Below are 25,853 nucleotides of genomic sequence, written 5' to 3' on the forward strand. Positions count from 1 at the left end.
GAAGTCATGCTTCACATTAGCTAGCCGCAATTCAGCATCCGCCAGGCAGGCAGTGGACAGGGTGTCTTCTGGTCACCAACATTGATGGACGGAGCGTCAGCTGGAATGGAGGAGTCCCGCTAATAAGAGGAATGGTTTGATGCGTGCAACTTACCAAATTCAACAGGACAACTTCAACAACATACAGATACAGTATCCGTTATTTTCTAATTATCTTTTAAGTAATGTTATTGCTGTGAACTTCTATGAGTGTGACTCTGCATTTCTTGGATCTCTCTCTGCTTCTAAATTGATCCCTACAGCCATTCTATAGGTTTTACTTAGGGTATTTTTTAAACCTAATTTAATGTAAGAAGTGTTTCTCTGAGTGCAGAGATAGGCAAGTGAAAACGCTGCAGCCCTGTACTGTCGCATTCTGTCATTCACGGTTGTCGAAAGTACTACTTACTTACTTTTCAGTAACCATGCATGCAGTAGTTCATGCACTTCCTTTATGTCACTTAAAGATTTACGGTTAGCTTTGTACCCAAAGATTTCTTTATCTTCAATTATTGTTTGTCCATGCTGTGCTTTTTTTTTCTTCTCTCAAAAAAACTTTCCCAAAATCCCCCATTCCCATCCATTTTCAAACCCCTAACCATCTTCCCCCGGGCTGTGTGGTTTTCATTGATGTGTGACTAAATGACAGCAATAATTCCACACACTTGCTGGGGAGGATAAGGTCATAGCAACAGGCTGGTGAATGAATCCGAGGATATATTCTATTCTTACTCAGCTTCACACTCAGTCACTATTGGCAAATGAAAGCAGATTTTCATGTGCACCATCAACTTGATAGGTCATCTGAAGAGCATCCTCCTCCTAGAAGTGGCAAATTATTACGCAGCTGTGTCCTTCACCTTCAGTACTATTTCTTGTAGTAGTAGCCAATGTCAAAGAAATTCAACGCAAGGACTAGTTATACTTTCAATACTTTACCATTTGTTAGGCTACATTGTGACAGTGTACTGTCACTCGCTATATTCTCTATCGTACCGTTCTAATGCTACGGTAAGGACAAACAAGGTTTCATTTTCTTTTTTTTCAGATGCTGCAACTGCCACTGTGTAACACCACTAGTACCAACGCAATGATGACATTTCATCCGCCCAGGATTGCCAACCTTAATCGCCATTTGCCGTGCAGCCAGCCCTGTGCCTAGCCCTATTTCCAAACACATATTACAGGTAAGATAAGTGTTTGGGGGGAGGAAGTATAATGGAGTATTAGGAGAGACGAGAGACTGACGCTAGTACTAGTAAAGTCCTAGGACTATTTAATTCACCACTTACTCTGTGAGAGGCACTTAGTTTTGAAAACATTTGGGCAATTAATTACACAACTTTAATCAAGATGCCACTTAAGTTTCACCAAAACAAAGTTACTGTTAAACCCCCACCCACCAGCCTCAAAAGCAGTAAAAAAAAACACGTATGCTAAGATAAAGTTTAAAGTATATTTATCCCCCTGACAAAAATAATCTCCCACAAGACCCAACCCACCCCCACTCCCTAACCCCAACGAATGTCCGTTAAAAGTCCAAAAAAGTGAAAAAAACCAACTCCCAATTCCCACCCCCCAAAAGTCTTTAAAAAAGGGGCAAGGGACAGTCTCCTCCTACTGCTGGCTGCTGCTGTTGAATTTCCGGGCCAGGTCGGAATGCTCCTTGCGGAGGGTCTCGAGCAGGGTTTTTGTGTTCAGCAGCTCCTGCTCGACGTAGGAAACCCTCAGGGAAAGGCGCTGCATACGTTTCTTGCAACTGCTGTGGGGGGCAGCTGATTTCTTTGCTAGGCGGTGGCGGGTGGCTGCGGTACCCCGGCTCCGTACTGCTGGAGACCTGCGCTGACTGGGTGACCCAGGGAGCGCGGAGGAGGATGCAGCTGTCCCGGTAGATGTTGTGGTAGTGGTAGACTGCGTGTCCCCCTCCTCCTGGGCCGCCAGCCGGCGATATTCAGCTACAGTGGCCTCCAGCCTCCGTTGCCGGGCCCGTCTAGCCAGCTCCTTCCGGGTTGGTTTGGAAGGAGCATCTATATGAAGAAAGAAAGACATAGTCTGTAACAAATGCTCTTTAAGATTAACACAAAATGATTCAGCAGAAAGTTGTGTCACAGTAGAACTAGCAACTTGCAAGTGCAGTACATAACTATTGTGGCCAGTATCTATCTAACCTCCCACTTCTTCACCCTTGCTCAAACATTAGTGAGAGTTTAAGGAATCAATTCTACAAGCACTATGGACTCACTCCATTAGAGTCGACTATGACAGTACACCAGTCTTATTCTTCTTCTTCTCTCTTGTTTAGCAAAATTGGTATGTTAACTTCTGCAAGCCGGCATAATACCAGCGCAGTCAACTTGCACCCGAGAAAAACAGACGCCCGCCATGATAAGTGAGACAGACTTGCGTTACTGTACCAGTCCAGTACATGCAGGTGGTGATGCTCTTACTTTTTTCTATTACGGGTGGCACTGAGAATACTCTGTTACAAGGGCTACTGCTTAATTAATTTAACTTTCACCTTCAGTGCCAATGAATACTAGAAAAGGAAAATGAAGAAGATAAATAATCTGATTATCTATCACTGCACATGGTATGTATTTACTTACATATGAGATGACTTTAGGTGCTTTGCTTTTTATTGAGTGAACAGTGATACATCCGCACATGAATGACCAAGTTCTACTAACAGAGGTAGTGAGTGGCCATCGTAATAGCCGGATATATGCTGTGCTTGCAATACAAACTACTGCTACTATTCATGGTAGTATTCGGACAAAATTACAACTTCTTTTCCTTGCCTTTCCTACACTGGGACGGACGTGCGGGTGCGTTGTTACATGCTCTTCAAAGTAACACTTAGTTCATCCAGTGACCGTCTACTCTCTCTAGATACACATATGCTATCTAAGAGTCAGATAGTATCATGATCCAGACATCCATCCATTCAAACTATGGGGCAGATTAGTATTGCGGATTTCCCGCATACTCCGGGCCGGCGGAATCCACCACCGGAGGATACAGGAAATCCGCAGCGGACTGAAAAAGACCCCCGCCAGATTAGGATGGCTGGGGGATCGTTTTTCAGTCCGCAGCTTTTCCGCCGCGGTCGCCTCCCGTCCACGGCGGAAAAGCACTAACATGGCTGGAGGTGTCTATCAGACACCGCCAGCCATATTAGGATGTCTAGAGGAACATGCCTTTACACAGCGGCATTTCCGACGTGCAAAGGCATACGGATTTTTGTTTGGGGGCCCGTTGTGGGCCCCCAGAGGTGAAGGGGGGTGGGGGGTGCACATGGGGGGGTACCTATGGTACCCCCCTGCATTTGCCTGCACAAAGCGTCAGGCACCGCACGGTGCCTGCCACTTTGTGCATGCAAATGCACAACTTACATTTTTATCATTGCGGCGGGCGCTGCTTCAAGCAGCACCCGCCGCAATAATAAAAATACAGGATGTGACCGCCAGGGTGGCGGTCACATCCTAATTACCACGGAGGGACCGCCGCTGCCCCTGCGGACGGTCCCTCCTACTCTATGGTGGCGGACGGACTCAGGTCCGTCCGCCATCATAATAGGCCCCTAAATGTTCATTCTTCTTCATGTCTCTCATCTGGACAAACCTTACATTTTCTCACGGGGAGCAGCACACTATGCAGTCTGCAATCTCAATAAGTAAGGAATATAAGAGCTTACCACTGCCCGCCACTACCGTGGCAACCCGCACAGCAGTTTCCTCCGGCACTTCCACCGCCTCCTCCCCAGAGCTTCCCTCCACCTCCGCGCTGGGCCCAGCACCAGATGTTCCACCTACAAAGTACATTTAAGAATGTTAGATGTCATAGACATACACCACTCACTGGTATTATGTCTAGGAATGAAGAAATGTGAATACAGAAACCAATCTAATAATTTGTGACTGTCTACTCTAAAGTAAAAATGTCCCTTTTTCCAGGGAAGGGTGTTATCTTGCTGCACTTTTTGGCACAACTGATGAATGCTTGCTTTTTAACACGCACCATTTTCCTCATAACAGACAGAAGCTTCATTAGGACGAAGAGACCAATGATTCAGCACCAAAAAGAACAAGCATTAGAAATGCAATAGGTCTCGCAGCATTAGAGTTAGTGCTTTTAGAATTGTTTATAGGTTTTTTGTTGTAAATCTTTTGCATTTTATTTTTTTGTAGGCAATGCAAAAGAATTACAAATCAAAAAAGCAATAAGCAAATGTAAAAGCTTTAACTAAAAATCCTGCGAGACCTATTGCACTGTGTGAGGGTGAGGTGTTGAGGGTGAGTGAGGGTGGGGGTGAGTGAGGAGTTGAGGGTGAGGGTGAGAGAGTGTTATTGTGAGTTAGGGTGAGGGTGGATGAGGGTGGATGAGGGTGGATGAGGGTGAGGTGTTGAGGATGAGTGAGGATGAGTGAGGGTGAGTGAGGGGTCGAGGGTGAGTGAGGGTGAGTGAGGGTGACTGAGTGTGAGTGATTGTGACTGAGTGTGAGTGATTGTGAGTGAGGGTGAGTGAGGGTGAGTCAGAGTGAGTGAGGGTGAGGCGTTGAGGGTGAGGCGTTGAGGGTGAGGCGTTGAGGGTGAGGCGTTGAGGGTGAGGCGTTGAGGGTGAGGCGTTGAGGGTGAGGTGTTGAGGGTGAGGTGTTGAGGGTGAGGTGTTGAGGGTGAGGTGTTGAGGGTGAGGTGTTGAGGGTGAGGTGTTGAGGGTGAGGTGTTGAGGGTGAGGTGTTGAGGGTGATTGAGTGTGAGTGAGGGTGAGGTGTTGAGGGTGAGTGAGTGAGGGTGAGGTGTGGAGAGTGAGTGAGGTTCAGGTGTTGAGGGTGAGGATTTGAGGGTGAGGGTGTGAGGTGTTGAGGGTGAGTGTTTGAGGGTGAGGGCGAGTGAAGTTGAGGGGGTGAGGTGTTGAGGGTGTGAGGGTGAGGTGTTGAGGGTGTGTTGTTGAGCGTGAGGCTGAGGTGTAGAGTGTGAGTGAGAGTAAGAGTGAGGGTGATTGAGTGTTTTAGTGTTAGTGAGGGTGAGGTATTGAGTGTGAGTGAGGGGAAGTGTGATTGTGGTATTGAGAGTTAGTGAGGGTGAGGTGTTGAGTGTTAGTGATGGTGAGGTGTTGAGTGTGAGTGAGGGTGAGTGAGGGGGAGGGGGAGGCGTTGAGGATGAGTGATGTGTTTAGGGTGAAGTGTTGAGGGTGTGGGTGAGGAATTGAGGGTGAGGGAGGGTGAGTGTGGGTGAATGTTTGAGGGTGAGTGATTGAGGGTGAGGTGTTGTGGCTGATTTTTTGTGGGTGAGTGAGGGTGAGATGTCGATGGTGATTGAAGGTGAGGTGTTGGGTGAGGCGTTGAGAGTGAGTGAAGTTGAGTGTTGTTGAGTGAGGATGAGTGAGAGTGAGGGTGAGTGAGTAGTTGCGTGTGAGGTGTTGAGGGTGAGTGAGGGTGAGGGTGAGTGAGGGTGATGTGTTGAGGGTGAGTTAGGGTGAGTGAGGGTGAGGGTGAGTGATGGTGAGTAAGTGTGAGGATGAGTGAGGGTGAGGGTGAGAGTTTGAGGGTGAGTGAGGGTGAGTGTTTGAGTCTTAGTGAGGGTGAGATGTTGAGGGTGGGTGAGGGGGGTGTGTGAGAGTGTGTGGGTGAGTGGTGTGAGTGTTAAGGGTGTTGTGTATGAGGGGTGTTAGTATGAGGGATTTGAGTGTGAGAGGGTGAGGGTGAGTGTGATGGGAGGGTAGGCATAGTGAGTGATGTTGAGGGGTAAGGGAGTGTAAGGGAGAGTGAGGGTGAGACTGAGCGGGTGTGAGCGGGTGAGTGAGGGAGTGTTTGAGAGTGTGAGTGAGGGAGTGTGTGAGGTGTTGTGTGAGAGCGTGAGTGATGGGGTGTGTGAGGGGTGTGTGAGAGGGTGTGTGAGAATGTGAGTGTGTGTTAGGGTGAATGAGGGGGTGTGAGGGGGGTGATGGTGGGGTGACCAATAGCCTGATGACTAACCCATGGCTCAGACAGATATTGAAGGGGAAAATCGAAGAAGCAAAACAACCCCACAAAAAAGTCCCACAGTAAAAGGTCAATGCCTGGGGACCCGGGGCGCTAGTAGGCGGGCTAGCAAGATGGGCGCATACTAGATAGGCTCCTGCAGTTTGGGAGAAATCAACAGCATTATCCTGCCTTCCACAACATATATCGAGAGCTACAAGTGCCCATATTCTGGAGGGCAGAGTGCTGGAAAGTGCCACACGCCAAAAAAAACAGTAGGAGAAATCAGATTGCTGCCGATCTGTGCGCATAAGGCCTTGACAGATGGTGCACGGTACCAGAATGGCGTGCAGAGGGGAGCGGATTGCCGCAGGTGGAGAGACGCGTGCTGTGGGACATCAGAGCTGACCTGAACCTCACCGGTATTCACTACACAAAACTAACCTTCGGAGTCCAGTCGCGGAAGAGGCGCTGTTGCGAGGCAAAAGAGGTAAAGGGGCCGGGGAGAGCCATGCTGAGACGCGAGACAGCCACTGCACGCACCGAGCTGTGGTGGCGGGTGGCTCGCCTCCCAGTTAGTCGGAAACCCTTTGGCGGGTGGCAACACCCTCCACCTGCCGCTCCTCTCCCTCGCCAGACTAACATACCCAGTCAACAAAGACTGGATGTTGGAGTCGTGATGGCTGCTTAAGCACTGGCACTGCCCGCCATTTTGGGTGTTGGCATGGGGCCACGGGCAGAGGCGCAGGCGCGCTACAGAGCCACAAACTGGGAACTGTATGGTGGACAGTTGCCGCAGCTCAGCAACAAGTTTTGGGGAGGCATTGTGGACAGAGGGACTGGGCCACAGAGAGACCTGGTTAAAAAATGCGCTGTGAAGCGGGACCACTAGGCTCGGGGTCAGGCGGGGGAGGGCGGGTTTGGAATGACGAGCTCGCGAGGCGGTGTTGGTGGGGAGGGGGCGGAGCGGGGGAGAGGGTGTGTGTGAAACGAGACGGAGGGGAGAGAGGGGAGGGGGAGGAGAAAGAGAAATGCGACCTGGCAGCAAGGCGATGGCCATCAGCAACACGCCCCTACTTCCGTTATCTACAGAGCGGTCATCCAGGAAGTGTGGCGCCGCCACGGCGGCTCGAGGTGCCAAGCCCCCAAACAGAAACAAGCAAGACGGAGGGAAGAGAGGGGAGGGGGGAGGAGAAATGCGACACGGCGCGAGGGGAGGGGGGAGGAGAAATGCGACACGGCGGGAGGGGGCGGAGGGGGTAAAACACGACGGACGTGCACGCGCATGTGACTTTTAAGGTCAATGCGCATGCGCATAAGCTTAATGCGCATGCGCATTGACCTTAAATTTATCGTGCACTGCAAGGAATCGCCACGATTCCTTGCAGTGTGGATAAAGAGTGGATAACTCGCAATAGTCTCGCTTTGCTCGATGCGCATGCGCATCGACAACAGGCGAGACCTAAAAATGAAAGTTCAAACCAGGTGAGGGCTCGGCTCGCCCACAATAAATGTGTGGAACAAAAAATGAGTATAAGCACTTTTCCATTTTTAATCAACCGTTTATGTTTTATGACAAGCTTGATTTTAATAAATATTTTTTCTTTTAATAAAGCTTTAAAACTTAAATAGACTCTGTGGTTTTTGGTCATGAGTGAATGAGCAAAAGGTTTTGCAATTTTCAAGCATGAGTCCGTGCCTCTGACACTTCTGGACTCTGACTCCGTACTCTTGTCCTGCGTTGGATAATCATCATTGGGGATCAATCATCGATGAATTAGGGAGCTAAATGACTCTGCCACACTATCTAGTCAGTAAGGAGATTGGGGGTTCTTCAAAGTCTGATATCACTGAGGTATGTGGAAAGTCCACCTGCGCATATTATAATTGATAAACAATGCACTATTTAGTGTCCATAGTTCTGTTTGTGCAGATTTGTCCCTGCAACAGTAGTAGAATGGATTGTCCTCCTATCCAAACCAAAAGTAAAGTAGTATCTTATTCTTTCTTGGTGGTCATTCACCTTTTTATTGTTGGCAATTGTCAAAGCATAAACATTTAGAAGGCTTGAAAAGACATTATGGACAATCCCAGAGGACTGCACTCAGTGCATAGAGCTATTGCTGACTAGAATGGGAGTCCAATGGAATTGCCAAATGTGCAATCTTAGTTAGCTACACAGACAGACTAATAAGAATAATCTAGTAATACCACAGGGAGTTATAGTCGAGGCAGGATAAGAATTTAGATATTGTCTACAAGAAGATCAAAGACGATTTAGAAAACAACGAATGAGGAACGCTAGGAAAAAATAGGTACTCTATATTAAAATTAAAACTTACCGGGGCCAGCAAAGGAGCCCTCGCCTGACCGATCCTGTTCAGCAGCAGCAGCAGCCTCCTCCAATGCCCTCTTGCCCCTGGGGGGAGCTGATGTACAACATGAAAGAAAGAAAGACCAGAAAACATGGATGATATTTGTCAACCAAATCAAACACTTCAAAAGAACAATAACAAAATATTTTGGCGAAATAGCAAATAGACAAGTATTCCATGGGATATATTGACCTATCTCATGTGGTCTACTACGATATTAGTATTGCTTGATTTGCGGACCGTCGACTTACAAAGTTATGTAACTCACTAAACAAACTACTAAAAAGGTTCGCCTAGGACTGGCAGGCAGCAGTCCGCAGCACGCGAAGTGACAGACAAAGTCCATCGTGATTGCAGATCAGCGACAACACTAAAAAGTTTCCTACTACATTAACCAGTCATTAAAATACTCAAACTATCAATCCACCACCACTATTTCTTCTTATTGCCAGGTGTGCAAAGGAAGGACTGGACTTGAGTCTGTAGGGGCTGATTTAGAAGCCCCTTGCGGCTCTTTTGCTCCATTGTTGCGTGACTTTTGTGACGCAGCGGCAGAACAAAAGAGGCGCCATGGTGCGGCGTATATTAACAACGTGACGCATATGGGAGATGCAAATTGTAAAGCCCTGCGTCATCAGGGGGCGTTCGGGCGCAAGGGAGGGCGTTCCTGCGCAGGAACGCATCCTAAAAGTGGCTGAGGGAAATCTACAAGATTTCAATCAGTCACTTTGAGGACAATGATGCGTGACTCTAACCCTGCGCCTGCTTGAAGAAGACGTACGGCTTGACGCAGCATTGGGGAGATAGGGCACCCCAGAGCATTGCTGGAGCTGCGCCATCGTTGCAACGCAACTCCAGCAATGCGCCGCCTTTACGCCACAGACGCGTAACGCTTCGGTGACGTTTTGGGCCCATGGTGCGTCGCATTGTAAATACGGCGCACCATGGGTGGTGGTGGCGTGGCGCACAATTACTAGCACATCCCTGCTACTTTGCAGGGATGCGCCGGTAATTAAAAATCTGACCCTTAGTGTCTAGCAGCATTACGCAGTTCTTCAAACTACACTCATACATAATTTCACAGGCCAATGAAATGAACACAAAATCGAAAACAAATAAGCATAGTAGCAACGCTACTGAGAAGGAGAGCAGTGCACCTGAAATGCACAGAAGATTTTGAAATATAATTTACCTACAATGTAATCAGCAGCATTATTGCTCTTGGTAAAAAACAAAAATTTGCAATATAATAACACACAGAGCAGGAGAAAACAGAGTAGTAAAGAAATAGCTACTACTACTCACCAAGCCCGGGGATCTCAAGGCCGAGCAGGTCGAGCAGATCGCGTTCCCGGTCCAGGACATCCGTCCAACGGTGGGTGGCCTGGTTGTAGGTGCGCCTGACCCGAGAGTGTTGGTACATGGCCCGGCACACCTTCTCCCACCGCTTCTGGCGCTCCCGGAGCCGCTTGCGATCCTGGCGCCTGCCATGATGGTCCTGGGGAGGCGGCCCTGAACATAATAAACTAGTGCGGCCACCTCCTCCGCGCTGAAGATCTCCCGGGCTGTGATTGTCTCCCCCCTTCAAACGCCCGCACGGGAGCCGGGCACGGGGTGCGGGACCCTTCCCCTTCTCAGGATGCTTCCCGGCTCCCTTTACCATGGTCTGGGCAGAAAGGAAGCTAAATAATAAAGAAGAAATAGAATAGGGAAGAAGAAAAGAAAAGAGTTTTAAAAAGTAGTTTAAAATTAACCAAAAGTAGCAGAAAACACAAAAATATAGAGCTAGAAAAATAGAGGGATAGATAATAAGTAAAATAGATTAAAAAAAACTTCAAACAAGCAAAGGATGGCAGAGATTCAGAGAGGATACAGAAAGCATGCCCAGAACCATAGCAATGAATGAGAAACAAGATGGCTGCGCCCGTTCACGACCGCGTGGGTAAGTTCGCGCAAGATTTTCCTCTCGATCACACGTGAAATTGTACCAGCGAGCCGCACACTTTGCGATATTACACATCGCGCCCGGAAACGGAAATACGTCATGCAAACAAGATGGCCGCGCCCGTGAACGACCGTGAGGGTAACTTCAGGCCGTTGCGCTACAAGCGGCTCGCTAAAACACACAAAACATTGCGAACTAACACGCCGCAAAAAAACAAATCGCATATTCGCACGAATTTGCGGCTTCCGAATTCGATCTTGCGCAAATTCGCGGCCCGCGAATCCCGCGAAATTGCAGAAAAACGAGTTTTGCAAAACTGAAAGCACTCAGCAGGTGCAAAAGTTCAAACTCATCATTAGTAACCATTCCCTGTAGTGCTTCCTGAGGGGCCCCTCCAGAGTTCAGTTGCCTACTTGCAACTATTCTATGACCCTGCTCTGACCCTCACAGCAGGCTCAAAGAATAGCTACAAGTAGGCCACAAAGGTCCTGGGAAAAAAATTTCCACTGCAACAGAAAGCAAATTACAGATAAGGAAGCAGGTGCCAGACTGGAAGTTTAAATTCAGTGACACATTAATCAACCCCAAATTAATTCATGTCAGTTGAAGCAGGGCAGGTGTGCTTGTTATTCCCCCCCATAATCTACAGTGATGAACCAGAGGGTGGCAGTGATGTACCAGAGGGTGGCATGGGTGAACCAGAGGGTGGCAGTGGGGAAACAGAGGGTGCTGTGAACCTGTGATGATGAACCAGACGGAGAAACAACAAAGTTGCCACCGTTGCGAGCCGACAAGTAAGTTCGCAATTGCAAACTGGTACAAAACCCTCGCGAACTGGCAGAAACCCTTGCGAACACAAAAAAAATAAAAAATCAGCAAATTCGCGAGAGTTCGCGGATTTTGCGGATTGCGAACGCCAATTTCGCAAAATTCGCCCATGCTTAGTCACTAATCAAATCAGACTCATTACTGGTTTCAGCAGGCAAGCCAAAGAAATAAGCCAAATAGTCAGACGCGAATCGCCCATCATCATGACTGATTTAGTCTTAAAGGAGATCATGCCTAAAGCCCCCACCATCACTTTCAGACGCACATTTTCTATGCACAATGAATTGGTCACAAGCAGCGCGGAAACTACCAAAGGAAAGAACTGGCTGTCCCCTAAAAATGTTCTTTTTTTCAAATGTAGTTCTTGTCGGGCCTGCACTTTCGGGGTTAATACTACTGCCTACACTACCCCATTTGAGAAAACTTCAGTTCCTCTCAGGGCCCATTTCACGTGTCGTACAGAGAACGCAGTTTATGTGCTGCATTGCGCTTGCAATCTAATGTACGTGGGCAGTACCAAACACCCAGCCCCCGTTCGCATTCTGCAGCACATAAGAGCTATTGTTAACACGGATTTAACATATCCTGTAGCTAGACACTTTGCCACCACTCATAACAAAGATTTAACAAACTTGCAATACTTTGTTATTGATGCAGTAGAACAGTCGAAAAGGGGAGGGGACATAGACAAGAGACTGCGCCAGTTAGAGTCTAGATATATTATTAAACTTAAAAATAAGACTCCTGGGGGCCTCAACATGGGGGAGAATCTCCACAACTTTCTCTAATCAGTAATTTAGGCTAGTGAATTCCAGGCTTGGAGGTCATACTAACAAAGGTATCTGACTTACACATTTTACATACATATACCATTAGTCACTAGTCCCTTTCCTCTGAGGGCAGGTTGAGAACCTCATGAATTAAGATGTACTGTTACACATTCTATGTTTTTAATTACAAAATAATCGTTTACAAATCACACTATGCACTTTTCACTTCTTATCATGTTATCTGATAAGGAGTGTCCTCTTCTTTGCAAGCTTCTTAACAATTGCGTTACCCACCGTGATCATACACACATATGGACACAACATATCAACTATACTAATACTCACATTATATGGTCAGACCTCACTGGTATTAAACGCATTTGTGCACTAGGATAACTTTATATTAAATGTAATTAGCCCTATACCAGATGATTATTTGAGAGTCAACATGTAAACAAGGTCTTCAATATTATTGCATTTTTGCACCGTTCTGGAAAGTCCTATATTTACATAATTACTGTTTACATTTTGCTCTGTGCACTTTTCCTATATTGCATGGATAAGTTTGCACAGGTCTTATGTTTACAATTATATTTATATATTCAGAACATCAGCACTTTACTGTTGTAATGTTGCACTTGTTAAAACCAAACATCATCATTGTAAACATCGCAATTTACCTGCATAGCGTTATGTCAACATATCGTATTTGAACAGTGCTAATCGTTTTTATATATTTTTAATGGGACTAATTTTCAAACATAGGCATTCCTATATATGCTATTGAACGGATTATGAAACCTTGTTTCCAAATATTTACTATGGTTTTATTCCTACCATCTGGCAGATTTTCAACAGATTTTAAATGACATCAACAACCTAACCTATGCTATGTACATAATGCATTTTTAACATTTGTATGATCTATGATCATTTTACGTTTGTTTAGGTATATCTATGTTGATGTTACTGTGTTATGTCCACTCTGGGCTAGTTTAGATGCACCGTTCCAATATGGCGGGATCCCTATCTGTATTCAGTGAAGCATTCAACGGTACAAGTCCTTTACCTATGTTTATTACTAAACTGCGAGGTTGACGCGCATTTTTTGCACTGTTGTATATATGCTGGTGGAGTAACCATGGTGAATTGTCAGTGAGCAAGGGCACAGCCGGTGCCCGAAACGCGTTTGACAAGGCTTTGCACGAATAAAAATACATCACAAGTGAAAGTACTTTAAGTCTGGCTGTGGCGTCATTTGGTGTCCCGTTCTTGTCCGCACAGAAAGTGCATCGAGGGACAGGCTGGAGTATATATATATATATATATATATATATATATATATATATATATATATATATATATATATAAAACTCCAACGAGTCGCCAGCTGCAAGCGTCAGCCAGCGCACAGGTACACAGACTCCAAAATAATTACCGCAAACCAGTCTTGTGATTTTGAAAGAATTATTTATTCCATATAATGGTGGTGGTGGTGCCAGTCATCAGACCCGTTTCGGACATGCGTCCTTGCTCACTGGTATATATATATTCAAAATTCTTTGTGCTCAGTGTCCGCCGAGCAGCGCCATGCTCCAGCCACTTACTGACGGCAGTTTGTGTATAGGTGGCGAATCTAAATATCAACTCCAATTACCGTCACCTTCAGTAGCAGTAAATACACGAACTCCAAATTTTGCAAATAGGTAGCCTTTTAATTTCAGCAAATAAATCGGCAAAATCCACTCTACGAGTTTCGAAAATCCTTTTCCTTGCTCACGAGTGATGGTAGAGGGTGTGTGATAGGTTTAAATTAACATGTGACTAGTGCAACTCAAAAACATTGAAAACAGACTTCCGCTGCTGTGCAAATATCAGTGAACGTGAAGGAGATGCGGTATTGACAATTATAAATTCATTTCACCACGCGACAATTTAAATCATACAAAGAAAAGGAAACATTTTATGTCAGGCGGCTTCATTGTATTCATATCGCCTAATTTCGTTCTAGTGCTCGTATCTTTCACTTTTCTGCCGTCTGTCTGTTATTTATGGCACACAACTTTATTGACACACGGCAGTTCTCACAATTCCACCCCTGTGGGAAATTGTTTCTCATCGCATATAAACACTCAGACTGAATGCTATATTACTATCTTGTTATCACGCCCCTGTGGGCAAAATTCGAGCAGCCAAATAAATTATACACAATTCAAATAATACGGCATTCTAATTATCATTGCCACTGTGGGCCAATTTCCAGTAATATATGAACTTTGTACACATGCCGATACCCTCAGGTGGAAGACAACTTTTGCTCTTTAACTTTTCTTCATCTGCGCAGTTTCTTACACGTTCTAGAGCTCGTCATGAGCACGGGAGGGGTTAATGGGGTCCCCCACTTTTTAAACCTAAAAAAACCTCCAAAATGAATTTGTTCTCTACACACTTCAATGAGTTCACATACTTTAAGACTTCATATGATCTCCAATTCAAGATTTTGACAGGTGCTTAGCCTCTTTAGCTAGGTGCTATGGACAACCCTCTGTAGTTTCGTAAAATACAGAAACCATATTCCTCCGAAGTGCACAATGGCATAAAACCTGAGATCCATGCTTACACTATCTACATTCTACATTATTCAACAATCTGCAATGTTGCAAAATCTTCAGTGAAGTTATGAAAATAAACATCCACACCTTGTAAATGTGCTCTTTACATAGACTTTGTGTACGGTACTGTGTAACCACTATTTAATGAGCATGGACACACGTCTAGACATCCACTATGAACAAAAGGTTTTGCTTTCCTGACAGATTTTTTGCAACAGGCTTTCACTCACAACTATTTGATAATGTCTCTGCAACCCACATCAGGTTGGGACAAGGAGAACAAGGTGGGGGAAGGAGGGTTTCCACTATGTATGAATTTGTTGATATTTGATTTTGGCAGTGGGGCACTTTCTCAACGGAGTTCCAAGAATAAGATCCAACATATGAATCCTGACATTATATGTCTCCAACAGACTCTTTTAGCGTAACACAAGCCAAGATAGCTAAGTAATTTAGGCTATAATTTGCCAGCACTCAAGAGGTTGCCATTGTAATCAAACATAAGCAATGGGTATGTACCAAATTGTATGCTGATAAGAAAGGGCAGTGGGCAGCTGTAGGGATTGGTAAAGATGTTTTTTTAAGCTAATGCTCCATTTGTGATAGTAGTGTTAATAATCTAACCATCATTACGGAACTAATACTAGAAATGAGATTTTAGTAATGAACCATTGTTTCTTGTGGGTATATGAACTTATCTTTGTATCCCTAAAACTCACATCAGCGCTCAGCCTGTACCTTGCATAACATGGAACACTACTTGCACCAAAAACTTTACTATTTGGTAAACTATGCAACTGATAACTTTCACCATGCACAGATACACTTACGCAATTTCTATTCCTTGCAGCTACACATGCACAGACAATAATTCTATGCTGTATTTGACAACAAGCCCCTCACCACCATATTTCTTTTTAAAAAGATGTAAGATGATATGGAGTAATGTAAACAGAGGTATCATGGATGATGTCATAAGTGTTTGTCATTGATCTCATCAATGATGTATGTTGAGATGTCATCAGGGATAACATCACTGATGCCATTTAACACATCATGAGTGATGTAATATTTGAGGTCATAAGCAGTGCATGACGAGGGCACAAGTTATAAACAGTTCACTAAACTATAACCGGATTCAGGGTTTTTCCTTTTTTTTAACATTAATTCATATCTCATTTCAACACCTATAACTTCACTGACTTTTTTTTCTGAATATGTATTTTGTAACATAAATTAGTATCGTAGTACCATATGCAGCTATAACGTCACTTTACTCTTTGGGTTTTTTTTCAATTAAATTCTGTGGGGTTTTTTCATCACATTTAAAGTTAAGCATACATCAAACCCATGCGGTCAAACGGCAGGCAACCTGCAGCCAACATCGTTGTTGTGTATGACCTTTGGTTGCACCCAACCTCTGCGGGTGTCAACTGACTACTTCATATGCCCTTTAGCTGCGAGCACCGGGGGTTGGCCTCAGGGTCATGCCTCAGGCCAGGCCATAGCCCAACTCCCCAAGGGCGGCCAACCTTCCTCACAGTCAGCCAGTCCTTCAGCTGTGTATATCAGATGGCTGGCTCTGCGTCAAGGCAACAGCAGGTGGCCAACCAGAGTGAGCACAGCTATGGCCTGCACAGTGGTGGTTGCCTGTAGGGTGTAGTCTACGGCCAGACCTTTTCAATTTCTTTTGGTACCGTGGTCCTGGGTTGGCGTTGTGCTACCCCAGAAGAGGCCTTGCTGGAAAATGCAATTTTTCTTAATTTAATCCATGCAAGGGACCCTTTGCCCATACAGGCGTGTGGGTCGGTGTGTGTTAAGCCAGGCCCCCTGTGGAAACTTAGGTATTTTTTTCCCAAGACACTGGGACCAAATCCTTGAGTCCTGTAATGATGGCTGCAACATTTTCTTGAATGCTTCAGCCAGCCAATCATGTTTTTGGTACTGGCACCCCAGTACTAAAATGACCAAAAGGAAAAAAGCTCCAGCTGCCATTCAGAAGCAGTTAGTTTTACATTTTTTGTGTACTGCAGAAGTCCTGCAGAACTCCTGAGGTACCAACAAGTCAGTTATCTATAACTTTTTTCTGAGTGTTAACCCATTCATGCCCAACCTGATTTAAAGACTAATTTTTCAAAAATGTCTTAACAGATTTATATCACACAGTGACAAAGGATATGGCCATAGCCGAAAAGGATCAGTTTGGCATCACTGTAAATAAAAATTCGAACTTCATCAACCCCAGAGGCATCAGCACCTTTCTTAATCAAGTAGAGAAGAAGTTGTTAGTTCTCGGTGGGGAGGGGGTGTGAGGGACTAATTTCTTGAAATTGGCTGTACACATTTCCACCACACCGAAACAAAGAGTTTTGGCAAAGCCAAAATACATCAGTTTGGCAACCCTTTAATAAAAAATTACTACAGCAACAATCCCGGAAGCACAGCCCCATTCTTTATCAAGTAGAGAAGGTGTTGTTCGCTTCTATGAAGGGAGGTTGGAGGGGGGCTATCACCACCTTCATGCTGAAGCATGGAGGTATCCTGCCGATACAAAGAAGGTAAATATATATATATATATATATATATATATATATATATATATATATATATATATATATATATATATATATATATATATATATATATTTTTTTTTTTTTACAACTTTGCTATGAAACATTTAAAACAGGACTGCCTTTGAACTTTACCAGTGATTACTGGACTACATGAACTTTTTGGCACTGAAAGGGAAAGCCTATTTTATACTGTGAGATCCTACTTGATATAAGACAACATGCCAAACAGGGGAGACCGCTCTATGAAGTGTGCCATTTGTATGGAAAATATGGATAAACTGGAAAGTTTGCAGTTAGTCTGCCTCCACACATTTCTCTCTGAAATACTGTATACATTATTGTAGAGAAGCTGCCGTGTACCATTGTTTCAACTGTATACATATTGACCTAAAATAAAAATCACAGTTATAGTGATTATGAATTAAAACCAAAAAACCCATTGAAATCTGTCACTGTGGTTAGGACCACAATAAATACCTAAAACAACAGCCATGCAAACTATAACTCAAATACCAAATTCAAAGTTCATGACTTCCCTCTTGATGAAACAGATGTATTTCCACAGGTTGGATTTGCATTATATATCACATTACTCATCGTTTTGACACGGATGAGTGTGAATGTACTATCATTGTTTCTTTATTCACATTTTGCTCTTTGGTGTTTTTAGTTGTTGGTATTCATATTGTGAGGTCAAAAGCATTGCACTAGGTGTGAGAGTTATGGTTTTTGCATGGCTGTTGTTTTAGTTACCAACTGTGGTCCTAACCATAACTTGCAAATTGCAGTGGTTTCTCAGTTTTGATTGGCAACCATAACTGCATATTAACAGTCGATTGTTGGGTGGATTTCTCATTTTAACCTTTGTTTTTTAGCTTAGTGAATTACTGTTCTTTTTTTGTTTGTCATACTCCACATCCAAGATTCATCAAATGACGCCAAACATATTAAGACAACAAAACACACCTTTCGTCTGGTGACTGCTAATAAAGACTGAAACTCACCCAAACAGAATAGTAGCAACTCCAGATGTAAGCATTCCAGCTAAAAGCATGAACTTTGCTCCAATTTGCACAAGCTGAAAAAGAAGCACAGTACTGTTAACTGTAATACTCACACGTTCAGCACTAAAATAAAATTAGGAAAGCAAAAAATGCTGAAAGACAGGGGCAGGCAGTGATAACCCATGTGTTTCCATGGAGGTTATTTTCCCCACATCAGCTTTCCTTGCTATTGCCAATAATTACCAAACCCCTGCATTGCAATTTAGAAAATTCAGCAGAGAGCACTACAGAGTAGAATCACTAACTCACAGCACTACCTTGCATCCCAGAGACTGAGACCTACGACACAGCACCCAAGACACCAGCATACTCAACTGCATCCTAAGGACAGAAACCTAGGACATGCACTGCAGCCTAAAGGCACCAACTTAATACACTGCACTGCATTTTACTGATGAAAACCCATCGTACTATGCTCCGCTCTAGGTACACTGGCTCACCACACTGCACTACAGCTAGGGACAAGCATAAATTAGTTTTAAGAATGATGCAGTCCTTTTTAGGTCAGGGTGTAAAGCATTTGCTTTACCGTAAGCTGGCACCTGGCAAAGCACATGATAATGGCTAGAAGGGAGAGTTCTTTCTCGGTTCTAGTGAGCATCATTGTTCCTGGCTTGCTAAAGCCCTAGTGATATGCACAGAGTTAATGATGCATACATCGTTAGAATATGGATTCTCAACCTGGAATGGGCATGAAAACACCTGTATGGGCCAAGAATATGCATGGGTGAAGCAGACAAAAATCAAGATAGGTTTTATGGGGGAGGAGCTTCGCGGGCAACCAAGATGGCCGCGTGAGCTCGGAGCTCCGAAGACCCTCCGATCCTCCGTATTAATCCTGTCACTTATCCTCATCGATGTTCGTGAAATATTGAAGGTGACCCGACGCTGACATTGATCCCGTTGTCCGATTTCAAATCCGACATTCCTGGGCGCAGTTACACCGTGTGGAAGTTCGCGGACTGCAGCGGATCCAATAATCGGGCCAGGGCCAGTCATTGCGACACTGCCAGATGGAGGTGACGAGGCACGGATCTGGCCGCTCCGGCTCACAGCGGAGCTAGCATAGTGGCGGAGTGAGCGCATACCAGACGGAGTGCAGGATAACTCATCCCTGACGCAGGTGAATCTGTGAGGCCCGTTGTGTGGACAGACGAGGTGGCCCGGGGACCAACTATGGCTGGCAAAGGTGGCGCTGATAAATCGCAGCCTCGGGTCAGCAGGAAGACTACGTACTCGCAGTCAAACAACATGGAGCGCTACGCTCAGCCGAGGGGCTCCCCTGGTGCCTCCACGAGGCCCAAGGACCTGCCTCGGGAAGTGTCGCCTGATGTTCAAGAACCCACGCTCAGCGACATAATGGGCGCCATTGAAGGCATGAAGGCCGAGATGCACCAACAACACGAAGTGATGGCGCACAAGGTGGACACTCTGACGATTGACGTCAACCTGATCAGAGCGGACTTGGGCAAAACGAACGAGCGAGTCAAGTCGCTGGACATCAAGACTTCTAGCCTAACTACGGACGTCTCGGAACTGCAAACCGAGGTCCGGAACTTGAAGTCGGCCAACGACCTTTTTGCTAGGAGGCTTGAGGACTATGAGGGTCGGGCCAGGCGGCAGAACGTCTGCATTATTGGTGTGCCGGAGGGGGCCGAAGACTCGGCTGTGGACCTCTTCGTTGAAGACCTGGTCCAGAACCATCTTGCCCCTAAAGGACTTAGTAAGTTCTTCTCCGTGGAACGGGCGCACAGGATGCCTGGGGGCCGGCCGAAGGAAGGTGCCCCTCCAAGACCTATCATCGCCCGCGTGTTTAACTTTAGGGACCGTGACTCCATTCTACGGGCCTCAAGGAGCAGTGGGCCTCTGCAGTTCCAGAACGCGGCCATTAACTTCTTTCCAGATTTCACCCAGTCCGTGCAGAAACGGAGACAGAGCTTCATGGGAGTGAAACGGCGGCTGCGGGATATGGGCATGAAATATGCTATGCTGTTTCCTGCAAAACTGAGGATCAAACATGGCGGCCGGGCTTTGTTTTTTGACTTGCCGGAGGTGGTATCGTACTGGCTTGACACTTTGCCTCAGCGGCGTGACGACACCGAGGAACGGTCAGAAGAAGCTACTGGCGGCCACGACCGGCAGGAGTTATGACTGGTTATAGGACTTTTTTGGACAATGGGTCTACCATCAGCTGTTTGGTTTGGTAATCCTGTACTCATAAGGGGGCTTCCCCTGTACTTTTCTATTTGGAGGATGGGGGGGATAGGGTTACCTCCTTTCTCCTCGGGGGCTTCTCGTAGATTAATTTTCTAGGGGCAACCGGCACACTGCGAGTTGGGTGGGCTTTTTAGTCTGATGCAGGGGTGCAGGGTGGGGGGCGGACGGGTTATTTGTTTTTGTTCTTGGGTTGAATTCCTTTATTCTTTGTTCCCTTTTTGGCAAGGCAATTGGTTGTATGATTCTGTTCATGTAATGGCGGTGCCCATCGAGGGCGGGATGGGTGTGGATTTCGATGATGGGGGGTAGGAAATTGAATGTTTTAAGCTGGAATGTCAACGGGCTGGGGGACCGTATCAAGAGGGGTATTGTACTGCAAATGTTTAAGAGGTGTGTGCCGGATGTAATACTGTTGCAGGAAACGCATTTGGTGGGGAACTCATGCCACACACTTAATAGAAAGGGCTTCAAAATGGTTGCACACTCAGGGTCCCGGGGTGTGGGGATTTTGGTGCGCTCGACCCTCCCCTTGGAGATTGACTCGAAGGCGGTCGATGAGCGAGGATGTTACGTCGCCGTAACGGGGAGATGGGAGGGGCGTAACCTGGCTCTAGTTTCGATCTACGTCCCCCCTGGTTTACAGACGGATACCTTCAAAGATCTTGGGGGCACCATTTTAGGTCTTCCCGAGGGGCTGCTTCTTATGGGAGGCGAATTCAACGCAGTAGGTTCAGGGACATTGGATCGATACCCATCCAGAGACCCACGAGGTGCGCAGACCTGGCTTCCCGACTTTCTTGACACCTTAGGACTTGTTGACTGCTGGAGGCTTCTGCATCCTACCCAGCGCCAATACTCGTTTCACTCAGGGGCTCATGGTAGCCTCTCCAGGATTGACTATGTCCTGACATTAGCGGCCCACGCATCGGCGGTTTCGGAGGACAGATTGATGGCGAGGGGCATCTCGGACCACTCTCCGGTCTGGGTGTCCTTCGATTTTGATGTTGGAGCGGCCGAGAGGGTGGCACCGATTAACCCGTGGTACTTTCGTGATCCCAAGACCCGCGGACTCCTGGCCAAAGCCATTGAGCTCTACTTCTCCGAAAACACGGGCTCGGTTGCCTCCACTATCTCCTTATGGGAGGCATTCAAGACTGTCCTGAGGGGGAGGCGTTCTCACTAATTGCTGAGGTGCGGAGACGCAGAGACGTGGACGTGGTGACTATCTAGTCCGATATAGCGGCGATAGACACCCAGTTGGAGGCCGGCCCGACGCCGGATCTCCTACACGCGCTCTCACTCAAGCAGTCGGAGTATCGCGCCACAGTTACGGAGGCGGCGAGGGCCATGGGTAGGGAGCAGCAGGGGCGGATCTATGAGGTTGGAGACAAAGCCGGTAAGCTTATTGCCTGGCTTGATAAGACGAAAAAGGGCCAGCCGCGTGGTCCCGGAGGTATTGGGGGAAGATGGCACGGCTGTCACCGACCCTGGCGCTATTGCTCTGGCCTTCGCTGACTATTTTTCATCCGTTTATGCCTCGGCCTCAGAGATGTCGGAAGAAGACTCTGGCGCCTTGCTGCAAAGCATAGAGGTCCCATGCCTGTCGGAGACTGAGAGAGAGGACATGGATAGAGACATCGCGGTGGACGAGATCGCTCAGGCGATACGCTCCCTGAGATCCGGCAAGGCTCCTGGCCCCAACGGTATCCCAGTGGAGCTGTACAAGATTAAACCGGACCTCGTTGCTTCGCCATTGCGGGCTATGTTCCTTGAGGCGCGGGGGTCGGGTGCACTTCCCCCCGATCAGAGGCTGGCCACCATTGTGGTCATCCATAAGGAAGGGAAGCCCAGAGACTTGTGTCGGTCGTACCGCCCCATCTCGTTACTGAATGCCGAGCCCAAGATCTTGGCTAAAGTGCTAGCTAACCGGCTGGTTGGAGCGATTGGCGATTTGGTGCACCCGGACCAGTCTGGTTTTATTCCACATCGTAACACCGCCCTCAATTTGAGAAGACTTCACGGAGCCCTCGCGAGGGTCCGCACCCTTCAGGAGCCGGTCATCTTGGCGTCCCTGGATGCCACGATGGCCTTCGACTCCCTTGAGTGGCCATATTTGTGGGCGGTGCTGGAGAAGTTTGGGTTTGGTCCGGGGTTCATAGGATGGGTCAAGCTCCTATACGCCAACCCGCTTGCCAAGGTGGCGGTTAACGGCCGCGCATCGGCTCCATTTGCCCTTGGCAGGGGCACCAGACAGGGATGCCCCCTGTCCCCCCTTTTGTTTGCATTGGCACTGGAACCACTGGCGGCGTGGTTGAGAGGGCATCCGGACATTAGGGGAATCAAGTGGTCCCCGGGCTTTGAGGATAGGGTGTCTCTGTACGCAGATGACATTCTCCTGTACCTCACCTCGCCATGTATGTCCCTTACTGTCATGTGTGATGTTCTGTGTACCTTCGGTAGACATTCTGGACTCGTCATTAATTGGTCGAAGTCTCATTTATATGTCCTGAGGGGTGAGGTCCCGAGACTCCCGTGGGACTGTAACATACAGGTCGCGAGGCAGGGGTTCAAGTGCCTGGGCATCTACATTTCTGTTGATCCCACGGTACGTTACGCAAACAACTTGCTTCCACCTCTTGCGCGCCTTCGGCGTGATGTGGAGGGGTGGCGGAAGTTGCCGCTCTCCTTGCTCGGACGGGCGGCTTTGTTAAAAATGATGTCCCTGCCCCGGTTTCTATACGTGCTCCAGAACACCCAGGACCTAGTCCCGTCGGGATATTTCAGAGAGGTTGGGGGCCTCCAGCGGGCCCTGCTTTGGGATGGTAGGCCGCGCATTGCTATCACTAAACTGACTCTCCGGTGGTATGACGGAGGGATTGCGCTGCCTGACATCCGCAGATATTATTGGGCGTCTCAACTGGTAGCCATTAATCATGGCTTCTATGGACCAGCCGTAAATCCGTGCTTTGCTATGAACCGGTGGCTCCTGGGTGATGGGAAATATTACAGGGCTCTGTACTCTAGGTCTCTGGATGGAAGAATGACGGGTCCCACTAAGACATCGGTCCACATCTGGAGAGCGGTGACGAAGACGCAGGGATGGAAAGGCAAACTCACAATGGTGACTCCATTCTATGACTCCGATCTGCTGGGTAACTTGTGGCATACAAAGGGGTTCGACCGCTGGGACTTGATAGGCATCTCCAGGGTGGAAGACATGATTGCCAAGGGACAGATCAAGCCCTTCGAGGTACTGAAGAGAGAATTTCAGTTGGGGGAAAGGGAGTTCTTCAGGTATGCTCAGTTAAAATACGCCCTCCTGGCAGTTATGCCGGAAGGTGAAAAGATCCCTGAATCTTCCCCGCTGGAGGACAGGTTGCTGGACGGCTACATGCCCGACAGCGCTATCTCACTGACCTATAAGAAACTCATTAACGTTCCTACCTACCTTCTTCTAGGGGTGCGAGATCAGTGGACCCGGGACGGGATTGAGTTGGACGACGAGGATTGGCAGTGTGCGGTCTCGTCTCCGAAGGAGGTGGGAATTCCGGCCAGACTAAGACTCGTACAACTGAAAATCCTGCATAGGGTCTATGTCACTGGCCCCCGACTGGTCCACATGGGTCACTCGGAGGATGGTCTCTGTAGACGGGGGTGTGGTTCCCTAGCGACCTTCATGCATATTATATGAGAATGTAGGGCGGTAGCTGCATATTGGAGGCGTATACACAAAGTGATGGGTGAAGTGACTGGAGTTGACTTGCCCACTGAAGCGCGGCGCTGTCTGTTAAATGTATGGGGCCCCACGGACTACACCAATTCACAAACTCAATGGGTCACCCTAGGCAACATGGTGGCTAAAAGGGACATTGCACAGAAATGGGGAGCGGCTCTGCCCCCCACAGTAGAGATGTGGAAGGCTAACATGGACTGGTGCATGTTCCGGGAGAAAACTGTGTATGTTGCCAGAGGTAGGCCCAAAAAATGGAATAAGATTTGGAGGCCCTGGAATGAGTATAGAGGTGATATTTGCCTCCCACCGGACACAGCGCCCTTGAAGGAGCGATTGTCCCCTTAGCCCTTGAGTCCAGCTGACTTAACGAGACACATTGTCCTGTCTCCTCCCCTCCCCGATATCCGTGCATGTGACCTGTTCATGTATACTATTCTGCATATAGGTCCATCCTGCCCCGGTGGGGCGATGCCATATTCACTTCCTTTGTCTTGCCCTCTTACACTGTTATGGGTGCTTTTCCGTTTTTTTACACTGTTTCTTTTCTTTTCACACTATAAAATAAACCTCATGTGATTCTGTACTGTATTCTGTGTGCACCATTTATACTACGTAAAGTCATGCTGCCTAGCCTCCGGGATGTATGGCTGAATAGCTGTGTACTACTGTGTTGTAAATAAAGGTTTTCCAAAAAAAAAAAAAAAGATAGGTTTTATGGAAAACATGGGTGGGGGAATTGGTGAGCCTGCTGTATGAAACAGCTGTTCGCATAGACTTGACATTGAAGTTGTTACATGAACTACAACCATGGGTTGCACACCAAAATATTTTGGCATTCTTTAAATAAGCTTCCTTGGTGGAATATCAGACGAAACGTTAGCACAGTCTATGGTTGCAAATATTTTAATACTGGGGAACTACTGTATGCCTACTTTATGAACTTTTAAACAACATTTTTTGGAGGTGATAGGAACTTATTGTTGAATAAATGTAATATCTGAGGAATGCAATACTGTTACAAGCTATACAGTAGAACCTCAGTTCAAATAAGGCTTAATAGCAACTTTGCTTTATCCTCTGGGATCTATGGTTATAGCAGATCGAAACAAGGAGGTGTGCTCACCTTTCTCTTTTTCAGCCTCTGTGTATCAGACTCAGGGGCTGCTTTGGTCAATCTTAAATCTTGATCCCCACAGAAAGAGTAGAACTGGACCTCAATTTTACAGTACGCGGCTGACATAATAATACTGAACTGAATTATTGTTGACCTGCAGCATCAATAAAGTTTCCTTCACATGTACAGCGAAAACAACAGCAGTAAAAATAACAAACACAAATGTTTTAGTATTTGGCAAAAAGGTTTTAAACTCAGGAGGCTGTTATACAAATAGTCAAGCATTTGCAATATTGCCAGCATAAAGATACCTTGTTCTGGATCAACGAAAAGAGCAGTCATTATCAATGAACTTTGCTAAACTTGAAAGCTGCTTCGTAAATATGTGTTGCACACATTATTTATTCACCTTGCAGGCCCAACGGCAAACCCAATCCGAGATGCAGCACGTGCCATATTTCTATGCACTGTGGCCTGTGCTGCAGAGGCATACCTAAGGAAACACTCCAAGAGTTTGGGCATTGAACCATGTAGCTTGCTTTCATTATTCAGGTCACCTAACAAACTCCCCCTCAGAAGAACAATCTAGCCAAGTACACCATGGGAATGAAGCTTGATTTTTC

General features: G+C 46.7%; 1 protein-coding gene across 1 annotated transcript in view; it reads right to left on the bottom strand.

The window, feature by feature from the left end:
• Nucleotides 1-25,853, bottom strand: part of LOC147668727 (MFS-type transporter SLC18B1-like) — a 1,155,733-nt gene that overhangs the window by 1,036,395 nt on the left and 93,485 nt on the right. The window contains exon 4 of the mRNA XM_086948472.1: nucleotides 18,107-18,180. Within this exon, the coding sequence (XP_086804598.1) occupies nucleotides 18,107-18,180 (74 nt within the window). The remainder of the gene's footprint in view (nucleotides 1-18,106; nucleotides 18,181-25,853) is intronic.

The sequence above is a fragment of the Lissotriton vulgaris genome, unplaced genomic scaffold (assembly GCF_964263255.1).
Source record: "Lissotriton vulgaris unplaced genomic scaffold, aLisVul1.2 SCAFFOLD_386, whole genome shotgun sequence".
In the NCBI taxonomy this organism is placed as follows: Eukaryota; Metazoa; Chordata; class Amphibia; order Caudata; family Salamandridae; genus Lissotriton; species Lissotriton vulgaris.